The sequence below is a fragment of the Siphateles boraxobius genome, unplaced genomic scaffold (genome assembly GCF_051911475.1).
Source record: "Siphateles boraxobius isolate OS27281-9 unplaced genomic scaffold, OSU_SipBor_1 3, whole genome shotgun sequence".
Taxonomy (NCBI): Eukaryota; Metazoa; Chordata; class Actinopteri; order Cypriniformes; family Leuciscidae; genus Siphateles; species Siphateles boraxobius.
This window is the reverse complement of record NW_027508919.1, coordinates 16,685,606-16,709,281: the sequence shown is the minus strand read 5'-3', so window position 1 is coordinate 16,709,281 and position 23,676 is coordinate 16,685,606. Positions and strand designations below refer to the sequence as shown.

The 23,676-nt window shown below is 37.0% G+C and overlaps 2 protein-coding genes across 9 annotated transcripts in view; both read right to left on the bottom strand.

Annotated features, from left to right (window-relative positions):
- Window positions 1–12,154, bottom strand: part of afap1l1a (actin filament associated protein 1-like 1a) — a 29,733-nt gene extending 17,579 nt beyond the window's left edge. Inside the window, exons 1-3 of one of the 3 annotated variants that reach the window (XM_077248014.1) lie at window positions 11,987–12,092; window positions 9,586–9,678; window positions 8,575–8,687 (exon numbers count right to left, since the gene is read on the bottom strand). In XM_077248014.1, coding sequence (XP_077104129.1) covers window positions 8,575–8,584 — 10 coding nt within the window. In that variant the 5' untranslated portion in view covers window positions 8,585–8,687; window positions 9,586–9,678; window positions 11,987–12,092. Of the gene's footprint in view, window positions 1–8,574; window positions 8,701–9,585; window positions 9,679–11,986 lie in introns of those variants that run through there. The other 2 variants (XM_077248013.1, XM_077248015.1) reach the window with 2 other exon arrangements.
- A 102-nt stretch (window positions 12,155–12,256) lies between these two features.
- The window catches only part of ablim3 (actin binding LIM protein family, member 3), a 66,339-nt gene continuing 54,919 nt past the window's right edge, over window positions 12,257–23,676 (bottom strand). For 3 of the 6 annotated variants that reach the window (XR_013210376.1, XR_013210378.1, XR_013210380.1), the window contains 8 exons: window positions 21,683–21,820; window positions 20,111–20,181; window positions 19,036–19,189; window positions 15,679–15,708; window positions 15,143–15,198; window positions 14,903–14,967; window positions 14,161–14,241; window positions 12,257–13,760 (listed from right to left, as the gene is read on the bottom strand). Coding sequence is in view for 1 of the 6 variants with exons in the window: in XM_077248018.1 (XP_077104133.1) it covers window positions 13,647–13,760; window positions 14,161–14,241; window positions 14,810–14,817; window positions 14,907–14,967; window positions 15,143–15,198; window positions 15,679–15,708; window positions 19,036–19,189; window positions 20,111–20,181; window positions 21,683–21,820 (713 nt within the window). In the remaining 5 variants the exon portion in view is untranslated. Of the gene's footprint in view, window positions 13,761–14,160; window positions 14,242–14,809; window positions 14,818–14,902; window positions 14,968–15,142; window positions 15,199–15,678; window positions 15,709–19,035; window positions 19,190–20,110; window positions 20,182–21,682; window positions 21,821–23,676 lie in introns of all 6 variants that reach the window. The other 3 variants (XR_013210377.1, XR_013210379.1, XM_077248018.1) reach the window with 2 other exon arrangements.

Genomic DNA, 23,676 nt, shown 5'->3' with positions numbered 1-23,676 from the left:
CAAATAGGAATAACTTATTATTTTTATTAATATTATAAATTAGTATCACTTTTCAAATTGAAAATTAAACATACATTTAAAATTGTTGTTAAATGTAACAAAATAATGAATTTATATACCATTTTAAATTCCTTTTATTTTCCTATTTACCTATTCATTAACCTTTTTACAATTAAAAAAAATGTTTTTAAAGATGAGACGACATATTAATTTTAAATAAATTGATTATTTTATTTTTAAGCCCATTAAACTGGGATAGACAAAAGTATTATAACATCTAAAACCTGCATTTTGGTCCTTAAGAGACGCTCACTGATCTGTATCTGTTGATCTGCTCTGTCTACCTGCAGTCTGTTCTAAGTGAACAGGGTGCATCTACTCCCTACAATATGTTACAGTGCCCCTAGAGACTGTGTAGTTACACACAAAGGAGGCATTCTGCCGGTGTGCTCAAGTGAAGAGATGGGAGTCTAGTTCTCTTCATTGTGTTCACCCATTCAGAGAGGAGTCGGGTGCTGACATGCACAGACACACATCAGCATATTCACAGTGACGTTACTCAAAGCCACAGGCAAAACCTAAGACCACTCGGCAGGATCTGACATGCTGAATAGCTCAAAACCCACTCACGCACACGTGTGCGCCTTTTTCAAAGAACACACACACAGATAAGCAGGTCGTATCAGCAGGTCTATCTCCATGCTGCTGAAAGTGGACACTTTTCTGTCCATTCCCCAGTTGACGGTTCCTGAGGGCAAGTTACGTCTTGCGAGACAGATGGGACGGTGAAGGTTTGTGTAGTTAAACTTTGCAGGCCTGTTGCTAGACATCCTCGAGACAAGAGAAGCCATTCATCTGTGCTTTAAGTTATCAGATGATACATTCAAACCACAAGTATAATACTTAAGTGTTCATTATAATAGCTCTGTTGATTCAGTCGTCTATACTAATGACCCTTCTCAGCATTTAAATGTTTGCAAAAGCAAGTATCAATACTACTATCACCTTGTTTACAAGTGGAATTAATCAGTGTTAAATAAAGGTATAAACGTGGGTCACAATTTATAAATCTGATGACTGAAACCACTTAAAGATTGAGTCATAAACGCATCACATTTTATATAAAACTGTCTATTGTTCACTGCTCTGAAACACCAATTTGGAGAAGTGCATTTATACACATGCATAAGACTTCACATAATTTCTTCAATATAACTGATATCAAAAAGCAGCGACACAGATCAAGAAATTCAGTTAATATACTGCACTTAAATAACTGAGAAATTAGCTTGAAATATCACACTTTTTGCTTTGATTACAATTTCATGTACACTACCGTTCAAAAGTTTGTGGTCAGTTTATTTTTTAATTATTACTTCTAGTGAGCAAATATGGATTAAGTATTTAAATTTAAATAAAATGTATATGATTGCAACCAGCAAATCAGCATATTGATTTCTGAAGGATCGTGTGACACTGAAGACTGGAGAAATGATGCTGAAAATGCAGCTTTACCATCACAGGAAAAAATAGATTTTAAAATATATTAAGATAGAAAAGAGTTATTTGAATGTGTAATGATATTTCACAATATTACCATATTACAGCATTTATCAAATAATAAGCCTGGGTGAGGTAAAAAAATACTTATTTTAAAAACATAAAAGTTCGCCTGGTAATAAGCCTGGGTGAGGTAAAAAAATACTTCTTTTAAAAACACAAGTTCGATCACTCTGACCTTTGACCTTTTCAAAGACACAGACAGCCCCTACGGTCACACTGAAAACACAAATCTGATAGTAAATACATCCGCCAATACATGCAATACAAAAAAAAAAAAACTGCAACAGCTACAATTCTTCCATAATAAATAACATACGTTGGAGGGCATTATGAGAAGGCATCTCATTCCCTCTCGAATATAGCTTGTAAGATGACACAAAGGCAAAACGCTCCCAAAGTCAATAGCAGGGGAGGCCCTTTCAACACAAACCACCCAGCTGTTATCAAATATTGATATCCTGTGGTGTAACAGATGTTTGCGCCGTCTCTGGATGTTTTATTTCCCCCACCGATCTGATGTACCACCTTGCGTGATCGAAAATGGATTAAGTGGAGATATGTACTGTGATGTTTCAAATCTAAATCATCAAATCTATCAATTCTTGTTCATAACATAAGAATTCATAACAGTAGACAGATTGTCACTGGAATGTGAAGTAGACCCTACATCATGAAAATCGCTGTGACTCATAAAGGTGTAGGAATGAACAATCTTATCTCGATCAAACTGAATTGATGCTAACATCAGGGTGCCTTGATGGAGTGACAACTCAGCGATCCTCTCCTAACCACATTCAGCAATGAAAATCTCCCTCAGAATTCCAGGCGTTCTCGTATCATCAGTGTCCAAAACTCCACAGGGGAAGGGAGTTCGTGCACACATACTGATGATGTCACACTAGAATTCCCACAATGAGAGATAACAAACACAAAACCTAATTTGTTTGGACACCTTGAAATATTGATGTTTGCAGCATGAGACGCCATCGGTCTGATGGGATGCAGTGGTTGGAAGTACATATTTGGGTGCATGCCACAAACAAACAAACAAACACACACACACAGCTTTGTTTTTGTGATTTGTGAGGACATTCCATAGGCATAATGGTTTTTATACTGGACAAACTGTATATTCTATCCCCTTACACTGCCCCTATCTCTAAACCTACCCATCACAGGAGACATTTTGCATTTTTAAATTTTTAATAAAACACTGCTTAGTATGTTTTTAAAGCCATTTAAAATATGAGGACTCAGGAAATGTCCTCATAAATCACGTTCAAGTTGTCATACCAGTGTAATACCCATGTCATTATACACATTTGTGTCCTCACAAATCACAAAAACAAACACACACACACACACACGCACGCACGCACGCACGCACGCACGCACGCACACACACACACACACACACACGCACACACACACACAAATTCTCTCAAATTCAGACAAAAGAAAAGAATTCATAAAAAATAAATCATAAGATTCAGAAGAGAGTGGCAGGGGCTTACTGCTTGTTTGTTTTTTTTCCAATAAGACCACAGACTGACATGTAAAATTAAATCAAATTCTGAGACAGTATTTTGCTCATCACTATAACATTCATTGTCCAACTTCCTATCCAGGTTGGTTTGTTATTAATCCCCTAACATTTCTTAGAATCTGTCATTCTGTCTTAAATTCCACATCTCTCCCAAATGTCTTTCCAAACCTGTATGAGTGTCTTTATTCTGTGCAACGCAAAAGAAGATATTTAAGAATGTGCAAGTCGCTCTTTTCCATGCAATTACAATAAATGGAGCCTGAAGCTTCAGAGCTCCAAAAAGGATATAAAAGTAACTTTTCTGAAGCTTAGCTTTGTGTGTCAAATAGACTGAAATTAAAGGCAAAATTAGTGGACTGCAAACCGCTGTGACAGGGTCATTGAAGCCGTGATGAAACAAAAGCAGCAGCAGATCTTTTCTTCCATATTGTGACAAGCATTCTGAAAAAACTTAAAAATAGGACGGGGACTTAATTGGTTCTAATCATTGGTTGTTGACTGGATCTGAATAAAAGCTTGCAGTCGATTGGAGGGGTGGGATTTAAGTGGACTAAATGATTGGAGAAGTCTGGCATACTTCACCATAGAGAATTTTGTTTCACCAGAATATCAAGTTACAACATTTTTATAAAAAAAATTATTAAGTCAAAACAGATTTTGTTTTGAAATTAGGGGATATACATGGATGAATCGTTCACCATAACATCCATAACACAAGAAATCACAGAGTGAAATTTAATTTTATGCCGACTTTATGCCAATGAGTTCAACTTAAGAACCTGATCAGTTTAATTCATGAACAAATCACTCAGACTGGTTATGTAAAACAGATCAAATTATTAATTGAAAAGATTTGACTTCAAAAATGATTTGTGAATGTATCCGTATTCATTATTTCTTTCATGAACAGTCCATTGTCCACAAAATAGGGAGTCCCGCCCTAAACTCAGTCCATCGGTTGAGCAAGAACTTTACATGTCAAACTGTTCAAACAAACATATTCACATACACTCAAATCAACCGGATGACTTACTTCTAGTTGTCTCTTTACATTACACTTGACAGGAGGATGCAAGTTAACATAAAATACAGCAACCATAGTTTAAATTTTATTCCAAAATTTACCAAATTTAATTTCTGTCATCATTTATTCGCCCTCATGTCATTCCAAACCTGTGTGACTTTAGTTCTTCTGCAGAACACAGACAAAGAACATATTTTGAAGAATGTTGGTAACTAAACCGTTTGGTGACTTATGTATGAAAAAAAAAAAAACTTCTTTCATGTTCCCTTTAACTGTCCATATCTGAAACTAGCCTATCTCCACATCTATAAATAACAAATCCTGCCCACTTATCACTGCACTTTAAACCACGCGCACACACACAGAGAGAGAGAGAGAGAGAGAGAGAGAGAGAGAGAGAGAGAGAGAGAGAGAGAGAGAGAGAGAGAGAGAGAGAGAGAGAGAGAGAGAGAGAGAGAGAGAGAGAGAGAGAGAGAGAGTAGCAGGTGAACATGTGGAACAGCTTAGCCTATAATTCGCTCTGAGATCTGACTCATATTATGTCTTAAAGCCTGTGCACATTTGTGTGGAAAAAGGGAAATTACATGTCACTCCTGCTGCTTTATGATAGATGAGAACATGCTTTAGGTTATCATAAAATGAAGCAGCGTACACACACAGTCATAAAGCTGACATCCAATTGAAGGCAAATCGACATCCTCTTACTCACAATCTCTTGTTTCCAAAGCTTTCAGCATTCCCTTAATGTATTTTTCTAGCTAAGAAACTCAAAAATGAACTCTTCTGTTTTGTTTATAGACCAGCTGTCAAAATGCAATTATTGTATATCATATACAGAAACATTAACGCCAGACCCCCCTGGCCGGTTCACACTTAAAGCACGTACATGGATAAATAGCTTCAAGAAAAACAATCTTGCACAATTCAGAGCCTTCAAAACACTCATTGAGGACACCAAGTAAAATAAATACAGAGAGGCAAAACACGAGAGCCCATCTTTAATGTTGCAGTGCTTTGTAGAGGGGGCCGCTGTGGTTAATGACCCCTGCTCCAGTGATGGGGTTTGGCTGCTGCTTGAAGGAAGCAGGGGGGAGTTGGCCATTAGGCCGGGGCCTTCCCTCAGGTCACAGTGCTTCTTCTATCTACACACAGCGGCAGAGTTATGGAGCCTGAAACTCCCACTCACCTGTTTAAGCATTAACTAGCTTTGAAAGCAAGATTTTGGCTCGGTGGGGAGCAGGAAGCTTTTATGTTAACACTCCCCTTCACTCCTCTTTGCAAACCCCTTTGCCTGGGGTTCCTCAGTGCAAGGCCTCTGTTTATGTATGCTTTGTACTGTGTAAGCATGAGAGGTACACATAACGCCATATTTCATGGAAAATAGGATGTGTAGGGCCTACCTACAACCCTTGTTTTATTGTAGCAAAAGTGTTTGATATTAGGGATGTGGCAGTGAGGAAATTTTCCCACCGGCTAATCGACGTGTGACAACACCGGTTCCCTCTTTTCCACCTCGCTTTAAAATCGCTTTGGAATGCTAGTGCGGCCGTGCACATTTTACTTGATTTACTCGAATTAGCAGCAATTTGCAGACGGCAATTTCTTGAATGGTGGGTTCATTATTATTCTTAATGAAAACCACAACATCTAGACAAACACAAGTAATCCTTTGCAGGTTCCCTCTTAGCATTGGGTTTAAATCCAAAATATTGCCTAATAGGCGCTTTTACATTTCGCTTTAAAACCAATTCTTCCACCATCATCTTGTCAGTCAGCTCGCCTCACTGTCGTCACGTGATAAATAAAATCGGACTCCTGCTGCTGACCTGTGCTGCGAGTCCTGTGACTCTCGTTTGGCTCACGCTTAATTTTATAGTCTATTATTTTATAGCTTAAATCTATTATAGATTAAGCAACGATAAATTTAACAATTTTTTAGCGATAATTATGTAAAATTAATTACCATAGATTACCCTATAATTTATGGTAATACAATTTTATATTTAACAAGACAGTACATGTAATTCTGTGGTAAAATGGGATAAAAAGTATGACGATGGGGAAAAAATCTATAAATGAGGTTGAAAAAAGTAATAAAAATTACGTAATTAAAATTATATTTTACTTGAAAAGTAATGTATATTAGAATTTTACCTTAGTATAACGACAGTATACTAGGGTAGAAAAGGATATGTAAAGCTGAATTATGGCCTGTTGATGCAAAAACCCTGACTATCATGACTACTGGACTTCAGAAGGGGGAAAAGTAAAAAGAACTGTCAAAATTAGCCGCTTTAAAACGATGCTCTGTTATTCTGCACTGCAGGAGTGAATGCAGAAGAGACTGATATCAAATCACTCACCACTATCTACTATCTGGGTTGAGAGTAAGCGGGGCCCGAAACAGGAGCAGACGAGGTGCCTGTAGGATCATGATGGAAAAGGTAAGCCAAGATAATAATCCGGAAGTCTCCAGCATCTGTTTCCACATGAAGACCTATAGACACTCTTACACTGTCGCCAACAAAGTAGCAGCAACTCCTGAGGTTTGAAATCTGGTCACATTTGTGGTCAGAGTGTCTCATCTCTTTTTATTATGGTCTGTGCCTATTTAATATCAGCTAGACAAAAGGAGCAGAGGGAAATCCCCATCTGAGGTCATCTGAGCCATGGAGACCTGGCACAAACAGTGAGTGGAAGCAGCAAAAAGTAAATGAGTTAGGCAGGTGGTGGAACTCTCACCAGTACAGTAAAGCACACTGTCCCTAGAGCCACGGGGTGAGCTGAAGGAGTCAGGAGTGGTATAGGATGTGGGAATGAGAGCTGCTGACTTAAATTCAACCGGGTCGTGAAGGTCAGCACTCCAGAAAAAACCCGGACACCAAACCCTCACCATATGGCACGAAGAGGGTGAGTCAGCCCATCTCCAATACAAAGAATGCCTTCAGTCCTGCCAGCCTAATTCATATTGCTTATCGCCCAAAAGCCCCAATGATTTCATTCTGCAGCTATGCCTTATTTCAGCCCTCATTTTTTTTCCACAGTAAAAAGATGTAGTGTTTCGCTGACACTATTAAGACTGTGCAGGCCTCGGTGCTATTGTGGCCACTTAAAGACTGGCTGCTTTGTCTAGGAATCTTCATGGAGGAGATATTAATTGGAGTGTGTGTGTGTGTGCAGGGGTCACAAAATATCAGAGAAAAAGAGAAGACTTCCAAGAGTTAGGGCAAAACTCTGACCTCTCACCTCTTCCTATCTGTCAACAGGGAGACACAGAGCTGAGAAGCTTGGGTGGGGAACTGATACCATTGCTCTGCTACAAAACCTAGTGAGCTGCAGAGGCAGTATTTATATATATATATATATATATATATATATATATATATATATATATATACACACACACACATTTTATATATTAAATGCACATTCCTGTTGTAACTCCTGTTCAAAAGGTATATGATGGTAATCTAAAATGTAATAGTAAGAAATAAGCTCAACTAATTAAATAAAATCTGTTATTTACAGTACTGTTGTTTGAATAAATTATTATTTTATGCAACAATGACATATTACATTGATCAAAAGTGACAGTAAAGGCATTTACATTGTTAAAAAAATCTATTTCAAATAAATATTGTTTTTTTTTTAATGTAGGCATTTGACAGGAAGGCAGCTCACTTAGTTTTGGAACAGCGCTCATTAGTACCTATACAAATTCCTAAGCAAGCAAAAAGCAAATCCATAAAAAAGCGATAAATTTACTGAAAACAGTCAGCAAGATTTAGCTTCAGATCCACAAGCTACAAATCAGGTTTTTTAGGTTGCTACTGTGTTACTCTGCTTTGATTAACAGTCATTTTCTCTGAACCATGTAGATAAATCAAGCTTGTCACGCCAGCACCATCTGCACCTGCATGAAGATGTGCATGGTTAACAAATACAGTCTGGGCAGATAATAAAGTGCATGTCCAACTTTCACAGTATATTGAGTACACGTACATTGCCAGATGAGACCATTGCATGTGGTGTGCAGAAAGTTTCCTAGCGCTGTCAAATGGTGTCACTGTGGCAACCGCAGAACTTTACAAGTGAGCGCAACCTGCACTATGAATAGGGACTTGTTAAAGACCTTAAATACGGACACAGAACTTGTTAAGTGCTTCCGTTATGATGCATGAGAGTCTGGTGGGTGTGCATTGTCTAGTCAATTTCAGTCCATTCCAGGGTTGAGATGTCATTGGCAAGAAGGCAGATGATGCTCATAGAGATTGAATGGGTGGTCCGAAACGTAAAACGGTCAATGCAAATAAAGATGTTTCTAAGCCAAGTCAACTCTGTAATCACAAAATCATGCATGCTGTGCATTTCCCCTAGTCAGGGCTCAGGTTGAAGTCAACGGCTGACAGACGATCACATTAGTGCACTAAATCCTGCTTACCTATATCCATGTATACATAAGTGGAATTCCCGTAAGCTGGAGGGAACAGGTTGCTTTGTACCGACTTGCAACCGTGACATACAACAATCAAGGCCAGACCAGGCTTGCAGATTCTGTACGAACAAGAAAACACTGTTGCTATTCATTTTGCTGATCTCAAGAACTCGGTAGTACAAATGTATGTTTCATTATAAGATTTACAAGACAAATGATCATTGTTCTTTACACTCCTAAGCTCTTCCACATGCTCACAGTCTGAAGGAAACAATAACCATGATTCAGTGCAGAGTTTTACATGAAGAGACAATCCCACATACTCAACGAGTCAATGGGGAGAGGTAGAGTCCCCTTCACGCCTACCTGATTCTCTGGCTTAAAGCATATTATTCTCTGTTTACACACGGTCTACTCTCAGAACCATCCAAAGTCTAATGATTCACATTAGAGGAAATTACTTATCCAGTTAAAAATGCCCCCAATCTAATATTGAACTAAAAACTGACCACATCAATAAAAAGTGAACTCAAAACTTGACGATGAATGTGGCCTAAAAGGAATAGTTCACCCTCAAGTCATTCCAGACCTGTATAACTTTCTTTATTCTGCTATATTTTGATGAATGTTTTGACTGTTTTTGTTCATTGAAAGTCAGTAGGGACCAAAACAATATTGGACCCCCATTGTATAGGCAAAAAACAATTTTCTTTTGTGTTCCACTGAAGAAAGCAAGTCAATACAGATTTGAATCGACTTGAGAGTGAATAAATGAGGACAGAATTATAATTTTACTGGGTGAACAGTCCATTTAAAGCCAAATTAATATGTCCAAATTAATCTTATAACTGACTGAAACAACAACAACATGAAAATCTTCACATTCCCGCACACCGAGGAGACATTCAGCAACAACATGGGTTAAAAATAGTGACAGAAACAACATTCTTGCTCTGAAGGGGGTGTCTGCTGGATGCACTTTTTTCCTTTCCTCCATGGGTTTGTGTAAACAGTCACATTCTGATAGATCAGGAATATGGCAGGGAATGAGGAAGAACTTCGCTGTCTCTTGTAAACAGTAACAGAAACCAATGGCACGGCCTTCGCCTTCTGCAAACAGATGAGGCAGGTGGTTCAGAAATGAACCTATGCATACCTACCCTAACAGGGTGGCAAAAAGCAATACTGCTGGTTTAGGAGATGGACTCAACGTCTCATGAGAAAGTGGAAGAGAAGAGAGTTGCCATACGTTGTTAAATGCAAACTGAGGTGCTCTGCTCTGTAATTACTAGCATGTATTTACCTGGTATTGTCCCTGTTTTCAAGTGAGTAAAGTTGTGCGTTTTATGATCCTATACACAAAGTCATGAGTTGGGAGAGTTTTTCCATTTATGAGGAGGTGAATGAGCATGTTGAGAATGTAAATCAAAGAAAGTGGTGTGCTCAGATAAATGCGTCTGCTCTTACCGTCACATTCAGTAGTGTTAATTCTTCTACTTCTCAAAAAATAACTAATGATATCTTTCCCAATTGTGTTTTACCTTTTTTGGATTGATTAACTCTGGGTTTAGACAAGGCTGTGATTTGAACATGAGACCAACTAATCTTTCCTTTTATCTTTGAAATGTTGTGTAAACTCAATCTTCGGTGGATGACTGGGGTTTAACTTTGCTTGGAGCAGCATTGGGGAGTGGAACTGTACAAAAAAATATGTACAGCAATCTGTGTCTCCGGACCACTGCCTGACCAGACACAGCCGGTTTGTTCTGAGAGAGCCAGCAGGATTTATCTCATTGTATCAGTGAAGGGGATATATATATATATATATATATATATATATATATATATATGTATACACAAGAGCCAACACCACAAGCAAAAAGCAGTGCTCTTCTTCTTGCACCAAGCCAAAATAGCAACTTTAAAACAGTAGGACTTTCAGGAGATCAAGAGAAGTACTACCACCTCGCCATAGGGGTCCTGTTAGAACACAGTTCCTTATAAAGAGACTTCACTTATTATAAACAAAGAAGCACAAGAGTAAAGATCTGAGAGCCCTGGTCCAAGAGAAATTGAAAACTAAATCTTGCTACAAGCCTCTGAATCACTATGCCACCCACCGAAGGTTCCAGGTGTATAGTTATGTTCCAGGTGTATAGTTTCTCCTGAACTTTGAAGTTGAGGGTCTGTAGATCAACATTAAGTTGAAAACAGTAGATTATTGTGGAACATAAATGATGAGAAACATTACACGAGAGATACAGCAGCTGCTCAAAGCCAGAGTTTGATGATGTAGGCCAGGGGTTTTCGATCTTAGATGTCATGGACCCCCAAATATTATTGTTGGTGTAATCTTGGCACGATATTTAAAAAAAAAAAAAAAAAAGAAGAAGAAGAAAAAAATCTACTCACTACAGCCTATTACTGTGCTGTACTCTAGATGTAGGCCTATTAGCCAATTTATTTTAATTATTTAAATTTATTTATTTATTTTAATCAATGTTTTATTTTATTCGATTTATTTACATTTTTACACTGTTTTTCTTTAGACTTTTTGATGGACCCCCAGCACTCCCTTGCGGCCCCCGGACCCCAGTTTGAAAACCCCTGAGGCTACAGCAGATCTCTTATTAAAAGATAAACACTACAGGGGAGCTGATGAGAATTGTAACAGGAATTTAACGAATCGTTTATTTTGTACAATTCGTTTCAACAAAAAAACAGATTCACCCATTCCTTTATACCAATGTAGTCTATAATTATCATTATTACATATTCCATAACACAACATGTAGTAATATTTGCTGCTTATTTAAAACATAGTCTATTCAACCTGACTCCATAAATATCATACAATCAAGTAGGATATGCTAGTCATTTTGTCCTTCGGCTCGTTTTCGGGTATTGAAATAGCCGCGCACTTATTTTTTGCTCGATAAATACAATTCTCGGTTCAGTAAAAATACTTTTATTTGTAGATCCCCGACTATCATGAATTGCATATATCCGAATGAAGGGTAACCTAAATTAATCAATAAGTGAGTGAACTACTGACTCGACAAATGCTCTGAGCGATTCAGTTCGGTCGCCCAGTGCAATTCGCCTTTAGTGAACGGGTTCAATTGATTCATAAAAAGATCCGAGTCAAAAGAACGATTCGTTCACGAGTCAAACATCGCTAACATGGAAACAGGGACGCAGTTTATGCAGTGCACCTTCAATAACAAATGTTAAACAATGTCCAATGTTATATTTGCGCTCTCAAAACATTGATATGGTATGTGTGCAACAACAGGGGCAGTCGCGTCCATGCATGAGATGACAAGGCTAGAAACCATTTTATCTAAAACAAAGAGTTTAAACTATCTAGGGGTTTAGGTAAACAAACTATTTATTTTTTAACAGTCATTTTACTCACGTTTGCTGTTTATTTCCATGTCAGAAGAATCAAAAAGAACCCCTTGACGTGTTGGAAACGCACATTTCTGCCCGTGCACCCATCGATGTTATGAAGGCTACTTAAGTGACACACACACTATCTGCATTGAAAGATACTAAATGAAGTTACAGAGACCGATTTCCCTCCATTATCCTGCTGGGTCCTAGTGCTTCCTCAGACCGGGTTTGATGACAGGCTGCCCACTTTTACTATACTGATTCCAGTGCCACCCATCACAAAATACAGCAGTTTTACACAAGAAAACAAACTTTTATTGCAATATAAGATGTACATAGTCTGTTGAAACTGAAAGATAAATAAAGTTAGCAAGGTAGCAGTAATGATTAAAAAAGAGAATCAAAAATATGAATACTCTAGCTCTCTTCCTTTGAAATTAATAGAATAAACACTTCATAACAATCTATTGGGCAAACAGGCTGTAAACACTACACACAAAGGCAGAAAACATGATGGTTTCACCTGCTTGTCAGTGAGGTACAAAACTATTGTCAGTATCCATTGGCATTAAAGACCCCATGGTTACTGTTAGGTCCTAATCAAGGTTACAGTGTGTTATTTTGTGTATTTCCATCAAACAATACATGAGTGTGAACATGTTATCCCTGTCATTGGCCATACAATCCATGTCTACTCCCCCTGCATTCATTTTATTACCAAATCAAGTGACGTATTTGCCCTTGTATGATTCAAAAATATAATAAACCCACTTAAGGTATCACAGCATTTCCTGATCCATCCTAACAGGAGCAATGAAAGTAAACTGCCTTAACCTTAACAACAGATCTCTTTTTTTTTTTTAAAAGAGCAAAACATCTGAAAAAAAAGAAGAGAAAAACATTGCACCAAAATTCTTTCCTACTGTTTTGTCTTTATCATCTGTATCAAACACAAGCCATATTTATATCTACCATCACAATATACAATGTATGTTTCATCATAATTAGCCAAATAATCCTAAAGTCTTCTTGTGAGAGGTGTACATTCAGTATTCGTTACCCCTTGGAAATGACCTGAACAAAGTACAGCACAGTAGTGCTCAATTTCATCTGCTAACTTCACAAATAACAGTCAGACTTTGGTATTCATTGTCAAGCAACTCATCGCTTATTTCAGCCCACCTAAGCTTATGTAGTATAACAGTGAAATAAAAGAACTGAAAAATATTATTTTATAACCTTTAAAATTAAATATTACTTAATCATGTACTTAAAGGATGATGTCAGACGAATCATCCACTTTCATTATAGTTGTATTAATCATATTTACATTCTGTTCACTCACTTTGCTGGTGCATAAATTAATAGAGAACATAAGGCAAAATTCTAATTCCTAATAATTCCTGATTCCTTATTTTTGTCATTCAAAAACAAAATCCACTTTACACTCAAGAAAAAAAAACAAAATGTTCCCACCATTCTGTTTATTTTTTTCTTTCTTTGTCAGGTATTCTAGTCTGTCTGATCATTTATATGCCTCTGTCACAAAGGACAGTTGCACAATTTGTAGGTACAGTCCGGGCATGACTGTATGTCTGAGACACAGGATGTGTTTGTTTAGTTAGACTGGAACAGGTATTCAGGTCTCTGCGTGTGTGTGGTGGGGGGGGGGGGCAAGAACACTAGAACAGCCGGGCTTGTTTCTTCATCTCATTCCTCTTCCACAGTGCCAGACGGTCAAACTCTACCATCGTCATCCCAAACACTTGATAGAACTCCTCAGGGGAAAGATGCCGCTAAAATGAAAAGGAAACTTATCACTCACTATGTATATAATCATCCATATTTTAAATTTTTGTAAGCAATCATTAAATATTGTTAAACTTTCTCTCACACACACACGCACACACACGCACGCACGCACGCACGCACACACGCACGCACACACACACACACACACACACACAAACACACACTTCTTTGATGAACAATTTATTTGAAATAGAAACCTTTTGTTAGCATTATAAATGCTTTTATTGTGACTTTTGATCAATTGAATGCATCCTTAATTTCTTACTGTACCCAAACTTTTGAACATTAGTGTATTCATAAAATATGTATATTTATAATTTAATATAATATTAATATATTCTAATTATTATATATTGTTATTACAAACAAAATGTTTTAGTTTACCTCCAATCTGGCCCGGTCCACATCCTTTGGCACCCTGTTACGCCCCCTAGTGGTCACAATAAGTGCTTCGTATGGGTAGACCTGTAGCCAAAGTTAGCATTGCATCTTTATAATAAACTTTAAAATACAACAAAAACATTTAAACTTATATGTATTTATATACAAATAAACATCCTAATTCTCTAAGATAATCTATAGATTTCATAACGGAAAGCTAACTAAGCATTGTTCTCGAAGCAGACTGCATTGGTGGACCTCCTTTTCCTCTCGCTTACAACAGTGAAAGGAAATCACAGAGCCTCTGGCACAGTAGCTGAAATTGAGACAGGAAGCGGCACCAAGCAGAACAATATAGTTTCTGACCAACCAAGTGCAAAGGGGTCAGACAAGCCCCTGCCCTCTCCATGGCCCCTGCAGTCACTCAGAGCCAGCTGGGGAATTACACAGTGGCCTTATGACCTGGAAGCACTAATTTCTCCATCCTCCAGTTTCCACATACTTTGACCAGCAGGACGTTGCTTTGACCCATGAGGGTTCATTAGACCGGCTTTCCTCTGGAGTTGACAGTGGGCTAATGTTTCAGAGGTGCCTTTTAGTGTCTCTCCGGGCCCTCTTTAATCCTCTGGTAATCTTAAACCATTATTCTTACCTTGTATTCTGTTGGAAAAAAAAAAAAAAAAAACCTTTAAAGTCAGAACTAATTTCTGTAAAAAAAAATCATCATTAAAAAAAGCTCCTTTACTTACCTCTGATTCCCCAGTCGACTTCACTGCCACTGTCATACTGATAGTAGTCTGCGCTTTGTGGCTGGAAACAAACAAACAAAAAAGGATTTTAATTGACATCTCTAACCCAACTGCTTTTTGCTGCTCTGTCCATTCAGTTACTAAACATTAATATAAATATTATGTTAAAAATAAACAACAACGAACAAAAGATTCAAGTAAAGGCATTTGTTATAGTTACAAAAATTGTAACTTACCCTTTGCAATCCATTCCTGCCATATCCCGGCAAAGACGCTGACTTGGCTATGTAGTCTTCAAATAATAATAATAATAAATAAAAATAAATAAATAAACAAACGTGAATGTGTAAAACAACCTCAGCATAGGAGATCATAAGCCTGTTCAATTTTGACTGCCTTGTCCAATAGTTCACAGTAGAGGGCGCTAGTAACCAAGCTAAAATCTGTGTTGCAAATCTTTATCGGTTATGTTATGCTGACACTTTTATACAAAGCAAATTAACTACAGAGACATTTCTCCTGGGGTTAAAAGCCTTGCCAGAAAATTATGAGAATCATAAATCTTGCCAGTAAGATATGAGAACCCAGCGTTTTAACTATAGGACCTTTAGGTTCCATAATCTTGTGTATATAATACAACTAAACACCACAACATTTAATTTTCTCATCCAATACTAATCCATGACTTTGTTAAATCCAAAAGCAGAACATGCTTTCATTTTTAATACAAAAAACTTATAGTGGATACTGAAAGACCTCAAGAGTTACTCACCATTCTCCGCTGTAAAGTTTGTTCGAGGAGCTGAAGAAAAGGGGGAAAAAAATATCTCTTTAGTATTTTGATAATCAATTAAGTTTGTTATATGAAAGTATTGTTATATTAAGTGAAAATCATTAATTTGGGCCAATTAAAGCCATACAACAATACAATGCAATACAATAGCATTACACTGTAAGAAACATCTCCCCTTAAACTATCTGACATGTAGGCCTACATTATAGTGTTGAATGGGCTAAATATGCAGTTATTGGTATATTTTGTGTTGTGTTTAGACTGAAACCGAGCTCCTTATGTCTGCCATAAGGTCAGACTTCTGTCTCTGCGTACCATGAGATTTGGGAACACTGAAAGAACCATTGGAAAAGTATCAAAACTGTCAACAAATAGAGCGGAGAGCAAGCTGCTCACAAGCCACACAGAAACACGGCACATCAAAGTGTTCAATGAGCCTGAAGTGTTGATGAAAGGAAAAAAGCCATGGCAGTGAACAGAAAATGTCAAAAAGAGAGAAAAGGAGACAGCAGGGGAAACAAGAGGAAATGAGGAAGAAAATTGTGTACCCTTCTCTCGCTAAGAAACCAGACATTAAAAAAAAATCAAAAAGCAAGAGACTGAAATATACAGCAACTGAAGGAAAAATACGGTGTCTTCAAATTACTGATGAAGGTATGCACATTACTAAAGTTTGGGTTTGGTAAGCTTTGTTTTTTTATCCAGAGTGACTAACATCGCATTCAAGCTATATACATATTATCAGTTCATGCATGGAACACAAAAAAATCAACTTTCTGCCCATGTCTGCAAAGACACAATCTGTCTCGTGAGGGAGTGTTTATCATCAGATTCAGCAGCATTAGGTGCTCATTTACCTGTTTGTCTTTACCTTCCATGACGTCACTATCTGTAATCCAGTCTATTATCTCAGATGTATAAATTGGATCTACAATGTCACCCCCAAACTTCCCCTTGATTTATTTTTCATGTTCTGTACAGTAAATGCCACCCATTTCTATTCATGAATCAAAGACATGGAACACCAGCACGGGCTGCACCAGGCGTTGTGAAGAGTAGCGATGGATATGGGGGAGGGCAAAGCAGGAATAGCAAAGCCAGATCCATGTATGGAAAGAGGAGAATAACAGGGAACTGAAGAGAGGGAGGGGATGAAGGGAAAATTCCAGATGCTTTGTGAACTTCCCCATGAGATACACAGAAATAGAATTAAGGAGAGCTGCCTGCTCACATGCACATCAGGAGGGATGGAGAAAGAGGAATAGGAAAGACAAAAAAGAGCAGGAGTGAAAGGTTAGTTGCAATACAAAAAGAAATTATTAAGCGAAGATGGATAGTTACCAACTCCATTTATCAAATAAACATGGAGAATATTTCACTATGATGCAATGAAAATGTATATATTATTTACTTACAAGTAAATATTGTGAAAATCATGTCTGTAAATAATGTCAATTTAATTTTAGCTAGAGATGCACTGACATTAATATTTTGTCTAAATAAATTCACAATAAAATGCTAAATGCCGCAAGTGAATTTAGGAAATGAATATTCATTTTGACATTTGCAACAGATTACATTTAACAATGTTATTAAATTATCGTTCTTCATTAAGATTAACTTTAAGCAGTATTAGATAAATGGCAAATATTATATAAATGTAAACATAAGCATAATCAGCATGTCAAATCAAATGAAAATGTATTAATAAAGCACAATAAAAACAATTGACCACTGCGCTGTACAAAAACATTGCTAAAAAGACATAGAATTAAATATAAACAGTTTTGACCGCAATGCAATAAGGAGGAGAGTATCAATTATTTGCATGTGCAAATAAATATGCTGATTAAAATTCAATATTGATTATTACCAATAAATTTTAAATCTCTAATATTGGGCAAAAACCAATGATAACAATATATATTGCATCCCTAGTTTCAGCAACTTTGTGTATCTCATTTCCCATTACTATATATATATATATAGTATATATAAATTAAATAATTGAATTACAAAACACAGCAACATACACATGACAAATCAAAAGATTATCCTAAATGTGTGTGGAAACAACATGAATGTACTGAAATGTGTCTGTGCCTAAATACAATGAATGTGCGATCAGTGCATCAAGAGCGCACGTGTATGGTTTGTTTGCACTAAAGCTGTACTAGGTAGAAACTGTACTAGCTAAACGCTGGTTTGCTTTATCCAGCCTATTTTTTAGGTTATACAGCGGTGTAATGTTTTGAAGTGTCGTTCGGTCTGTATTTCACACAGTGCGATGCGTGAGGGCTCACACTCTTCAGAAACAATCGCAGAACACGACAGAGCTGGTGTTTTTAAATCAAAACACACTCGAATGAAGAATTGAAAACACAATGTGAGTCTCTTTTCTCTCTGCAATCTCTGATATCATCAGCCAGTTTTTCTTTAGATTAGCGTTGTTTTGGACTGATTGTTTGAATGAATTTGCTTACTTAATGATTGGACTGAAAACTTTCCTAGAGTTTAGTGGCTTAAAATGATATGATCGCAAGAATAGAAGCGAAATTGTTAAATCTGATTGCAGACATAGAAGCGAAATGGTTAAAGTGTTTGAATAGAAATTTCTGCCTAATGTGATAAACTCCCAAATTCTAGATCATCTAACTACGTGACGTAAATTATGTTAATGACACAATTTCACACGCTTCAGTCATTTATTTGCGCTAAATTATATTAACGCATTAAGGATTTTAAAAGAATCGCATAATGTTGACGGCCCTAAAACAGGGTGTCAGGTATAGGAAAAGTCACAGTGAGACTAAGAAAGAACAAGAACAGGTGCATGGCACTGCATCGGCTGTAGTGTTGTAACATTTTTTTTTTTTTGCTGTGTCTGCAACTATTCCTGAAAACCCTCAGAATCCCCCCTCCCAGCTTCACAGTCCTGTATCAGCATACGCTGGCTGTCACTGTTGACTCAAGACTGCCTTCACTGTAAAGCGTTCCAGAGCTCCACTGCTTTAATTAGATGGCTCAGTGCCACGACTTCATAGACCACTATGCTAAATAATGACAGCCATACTGAAGGCAAGCAAAGCAACTCCCATACTGCATAAAGTCAAAAGCACACCACACCTGTTGCTGTCATGCATTTCCCCAAAGCAGAATGTGGGAAGGGAAAAGCTTAAACATACACAGGTTTGGTTTTGAAGGATCAAATATAGTGACCAATATGACATGCCACACTCAAGCTACGCTTTGTTTCTGATGACACTACTGCAACCCCCTCCGAACACACATCTCTATAATCTGTGGTTTGTACAGCAGCTCTAGTTGAGCACTTACAGCCGTTAACTGTGTTGTTGTGGCCCATGCTGTGCAACATCTCCCTGCTCCCACTGCGGGAGTTCCGTGCACTGCCCCAGGGGTCGTTGTCATAGGAACCGGAGCGGGCTTTCATCTCCTCCTTCAGGATCATCCTTCCGATACCACCCTGAATCTGAGACACACACAGAGAGAGAGGGAGAGCGAGGCAGACAGAAACAAAAGAAATAATAAGTGAGCATCCTGTGATAGTAAGAGAGCAGATGCTTATTGGCTGTATTTCAAAAATGGTTAAAGGTGCAGTAAGCGATTTCCGAGAAACACTTTTGATTTTTGAACTCGACACCCAAACAAGCACACCCCCCCTTCATTGCTCCGCCTATAAAATAACAAACCCGCTATGCAACACAGGCAACCACTATCAGTTGGTATGGATGAATCAGCTGTGATTCAGCAAACAACAGCATACTTTGGTTCTGTGAAAAAAATTAAATTATGTATCAAACAGAAACAAAGCAACCACAATTTTCAGGACTTCCCACTCTCCGTCTTTCCAGTGCTGGAAAGCTTCTCCAAAATGAATGCGTGTCCTAAACCCTGCCTGATCGTAACCCTTCTTCTTCCAATTATATTCCTCAGCCATCTCTGTTTCTACAGTCTTTCTACAAATGTCCCATTTGCTCACTCTCTCTCCTCCACCATCATGAGCGTAATCGTCCGCTATTGCTAATTGGCTACAAAAGTGTTTTGGTGCTGCGTGAATCAGCCCGATCCACTTTATTTTTCTCCTATTTACACAGCTAGGACAGTGTACATAAACCATATTTTTTTGAGCACACACACAGTACAGACATGTAGCAAATATTCACAAAATTGTTTTAGGTGTTCATTTAAATGTTCAACAGCGATTCTCAGAAATCACTTACTGCACCTTTAAATGAATCTCTGGGCAGACAAATGGGCTATAACTTGGCTGACTGCTGATTATCAAAACTAGGTGAGGTTTATATAAATAAGAGCGGAAGCTTCAATAACTAGTTAGAGTGCAGAGAATAACACTGTGAATATAAAGAGACAGAGTGCTTTGGTGGCTTACTCTTTGAAGGCCGTGACTCCAGCCATCCTCTTCTCCACCTGATGAGTACCTTCTACGAGGAGCACGTAAAGCTGAGAAAGATACAGATTGAGAAAGTGAGAGTGATAAAGAGAAAATTAAGATGGAGCATAAAACAGAGTAGTTTAAGCATCTAAAGGGAGTCACACACCATATTAGACTGATAGCAAAAATATGCTATAAAATATATATGCAATCTTTCATAAAATTTTAACCTTGCACCCTTCTAATCTGCCAATAATTTTTGGCTCTAATTTAGTATGGGATTCCAACCCAACAAAAGAAAAAAAAAAAAGAGAAGAATTAAGCCACATGTGATCCTTTGGTCAAAAACATTGAAAATGAATATATTCATGATTGGGATATACCGCAGCTAATAATAACACAGCCCTTAAGTGTTTTATATTGTTCCAAAGTGTATTGGTAGCGTAATGTAATTTGTGCAAAAACAAATGTTAAAGAACTCGCAAAAGCAAAAGACACAACAAAAGCAAAAAGTGCATAATTTCCTGGTTAATATTAATAACTTTAAGCATATTATAATATCTCACACATTTTATGACTGCTTATGTATTATTTTGTATTTAGTTAGCAAACAATATATAGTACATTTTATTTTTTACTATGTGAGGGGCTAAATCTTAGAAAATGGCAAATGTAAATTCATACATTTACAAAAAAAAAAAAAACTATTTAAAGCACAATAAATAGTAACAAATGTTGCTACTTCAAATGTGGTTTATGCTTTTTTAATTGCTCTTTGTATAAAACAAATGAAATAAATTATTTGATTGTATTTGTTTAGATGTTCTTCACAAAGTCTAGTTTCATAAACTGTGCAATTAATAATACATTATTCAGTAAAAAAGGTTAAAAAAAGACCTCATAAAAAGGATTTCAAAAGAAAGATATGTCCCACTTTATATTATGTCTTAAACTACTATGTACTAAAACTTAAATTAATCATTGGATACAATGCACTTATTGTGTACATACATGTTTTACATTGTACTTATATTTTAAAAAATACCTGCATGTAATTACAGCTGTAATTACACCTTTGAGCCTCCCTTTACCCCTTAACCCACCCTTAAACCTAACCATACCACCAAGCCTGTCCCAACCTTCCCCGTATCTCACCTCATTAGCAGAACTAGTGTTTTGCAATACAATATGAACACAAAAAGTACATTGTACCTATGTTTTATTTATTTTATGTAATTACATAGTAGTTCAGGACACCTAATATAGTGTGACTGAAATATATTTAACATTCATTCTCTGCAATGTTTGTACAATTATTCTGATTTCTTTTGATTATTTTAATTTCTTCTTTGTAAAGCACTTTGAATTACCATTGTGTATAAAATGTGCTATATAAATAAACTTGCCTCGCCTTGCCTACAAAGTGTTTATGGCTACCAGGGACTATAGGATCTTTACTGACAACCCTCTATGTGGAAGCATTTAGCATGATTGTGGCTGCCGATTGGAAAGCACTGTGATGCCAGTGAACTGAAAGCATAGGACATTATGAATATATTTGTCACCTACATTTAGGAGAGCTGGTGTAATGGTAGTAATCAGACTCTGAGTGCTGGTAGTGTTCAGGCGAGTAGGCTGATGAGAGCTTGGAGGATTGGAGAATGTCTTCACTGGTCTTGCTCTTAGTTGCTGGATTGCATTGATTGTCTGTGGGGAGAATATGTCAGGATCACAACTTTGTAAAAGCCTGTGATATAACAGCACATAGCAGTACAATCAGGCCTACTTTAAACCTAACATTAGTATGCGTTTTCAGTGATCACACAATCCACATAAAGAAAAAAAAGGTGTAAGAGCATCCAAGATGCTCTGTGATCATGAAAATGACCAACTTTTTTCAGGTCCTGCAATCTGATCACTTGATTTAATGATTTAATTAATCATTGAACTGCATTTGGAATCTTATGAAATGCATATTTTCATGTGGAAAAAAACCTATTTTCTTCACTTCTAATCCATCCTTTACTAGTCAAATATTTCTAATAGGCAAACATAGTAGACCAGATATCTTATTTTCCGGTCAAAAAAATAATACTATATTGTGTGTTATTGTTTGTCAAATAAACATAATATTGCATTATGACTTATCCCTCAATGTTTTAAAAATTCAGCAACATTTTCCATTTTTTGCAGGATATTATATTATAGTATATTTGATCTATGTTTAATCACAGTTCAGATTTAATGGAGTGGAACGCAATTTGCCTACAATTATCTAGATATATAAAACATGTTAATATGACTGTAGGTGTTAATGGGGGCTCAGAAAGAAAGAAAGCTACAACATACACATATAACAGCTCTGAAACAAAAAACACAATCCACAACATTCAATCTAAAGCATCTGCATTCATTGAATAAGCCACAAAAAAACAATCTAAAACTACTCATGTGAGAGTTTTGTATTATCAAAAACTACACATATATTGATATATTGCCTTATACATCTAAAGCAAAACCAGTCAGAAACTGCACTGAACTCCCATCCATATAAAACACACACAAGAAGATTCAACACAAATACAGAAGCACAGGCCTCTCACAATATAAAAAATCCTGAATGGAAAAGACAGAATGCAACTAGAGATCGAACAAACACAATCAAAAAAGCAGACAGACAGATGTGCACAGGGAGAGAATACTTACAGAGTGAATGGTGAACGAGGAAAGTAGAGGTGGAGGGAATCGTATTTAAGGTGTTAAAGGGAAGAAAAAGAAAAGAAAAAAACAAGGGAAAAAAGAATAAGGGAGGAAATATTTGCATCCCAAAGATTCTTCAGTGAGAATTTAAGTTTGGTACCCATATGGCAGAGACGCAAATGATCTGCATGACAACAGTACGTCTCTCTTCTGCACAAACACAGCTAGACATCTACAACAATAAAATACATTTCACTTACAGATGCAGATCCACCATATGGGTAGCAAATTAGTCCTTGTAAAGTTTTCGTTACAGGCTTGTGATACAAGGATAAACACAAATACACACTTAACACATACTATGTAAACTGAGACAACAAGCTGTCAGAGATGGTTCTGACCTTTCTTAGAGAAAACTTGATAGACTGTGCAAGTATCTGAGCTGGCCAGTAAATACATCTACAGTATTAGTGCAGCTCTGAAACAAATTCATCTCCCTTATGCATTCTAGATCTCTGTAGTTGAATAGAAACTGTCTGCAGGATTGGAACCATCATTCACACAATTTTGCACATCCATACCACGTTTAAAGTCATTTTTCTATTCCGAATTTCAAGAGGAAACTGTAAAAAGTCAACAGATTCCATCTGGGCCTGGATTTATTACATGACTTAAAGGAGCTGTATGTAAGAAATGTATTTCAATTAATCATAAAATGGCCCTGATATGTCACTAGACATTAAGAAATCATGTTCATTTCAAATACTTATATCACTGACAACAATAGTCCGGCCAGGATATTGTCATATAAAAAGTAAAGTTGCAGCCCTCAACTGATGTTGATGTTGTCATGTTGTGTTTTG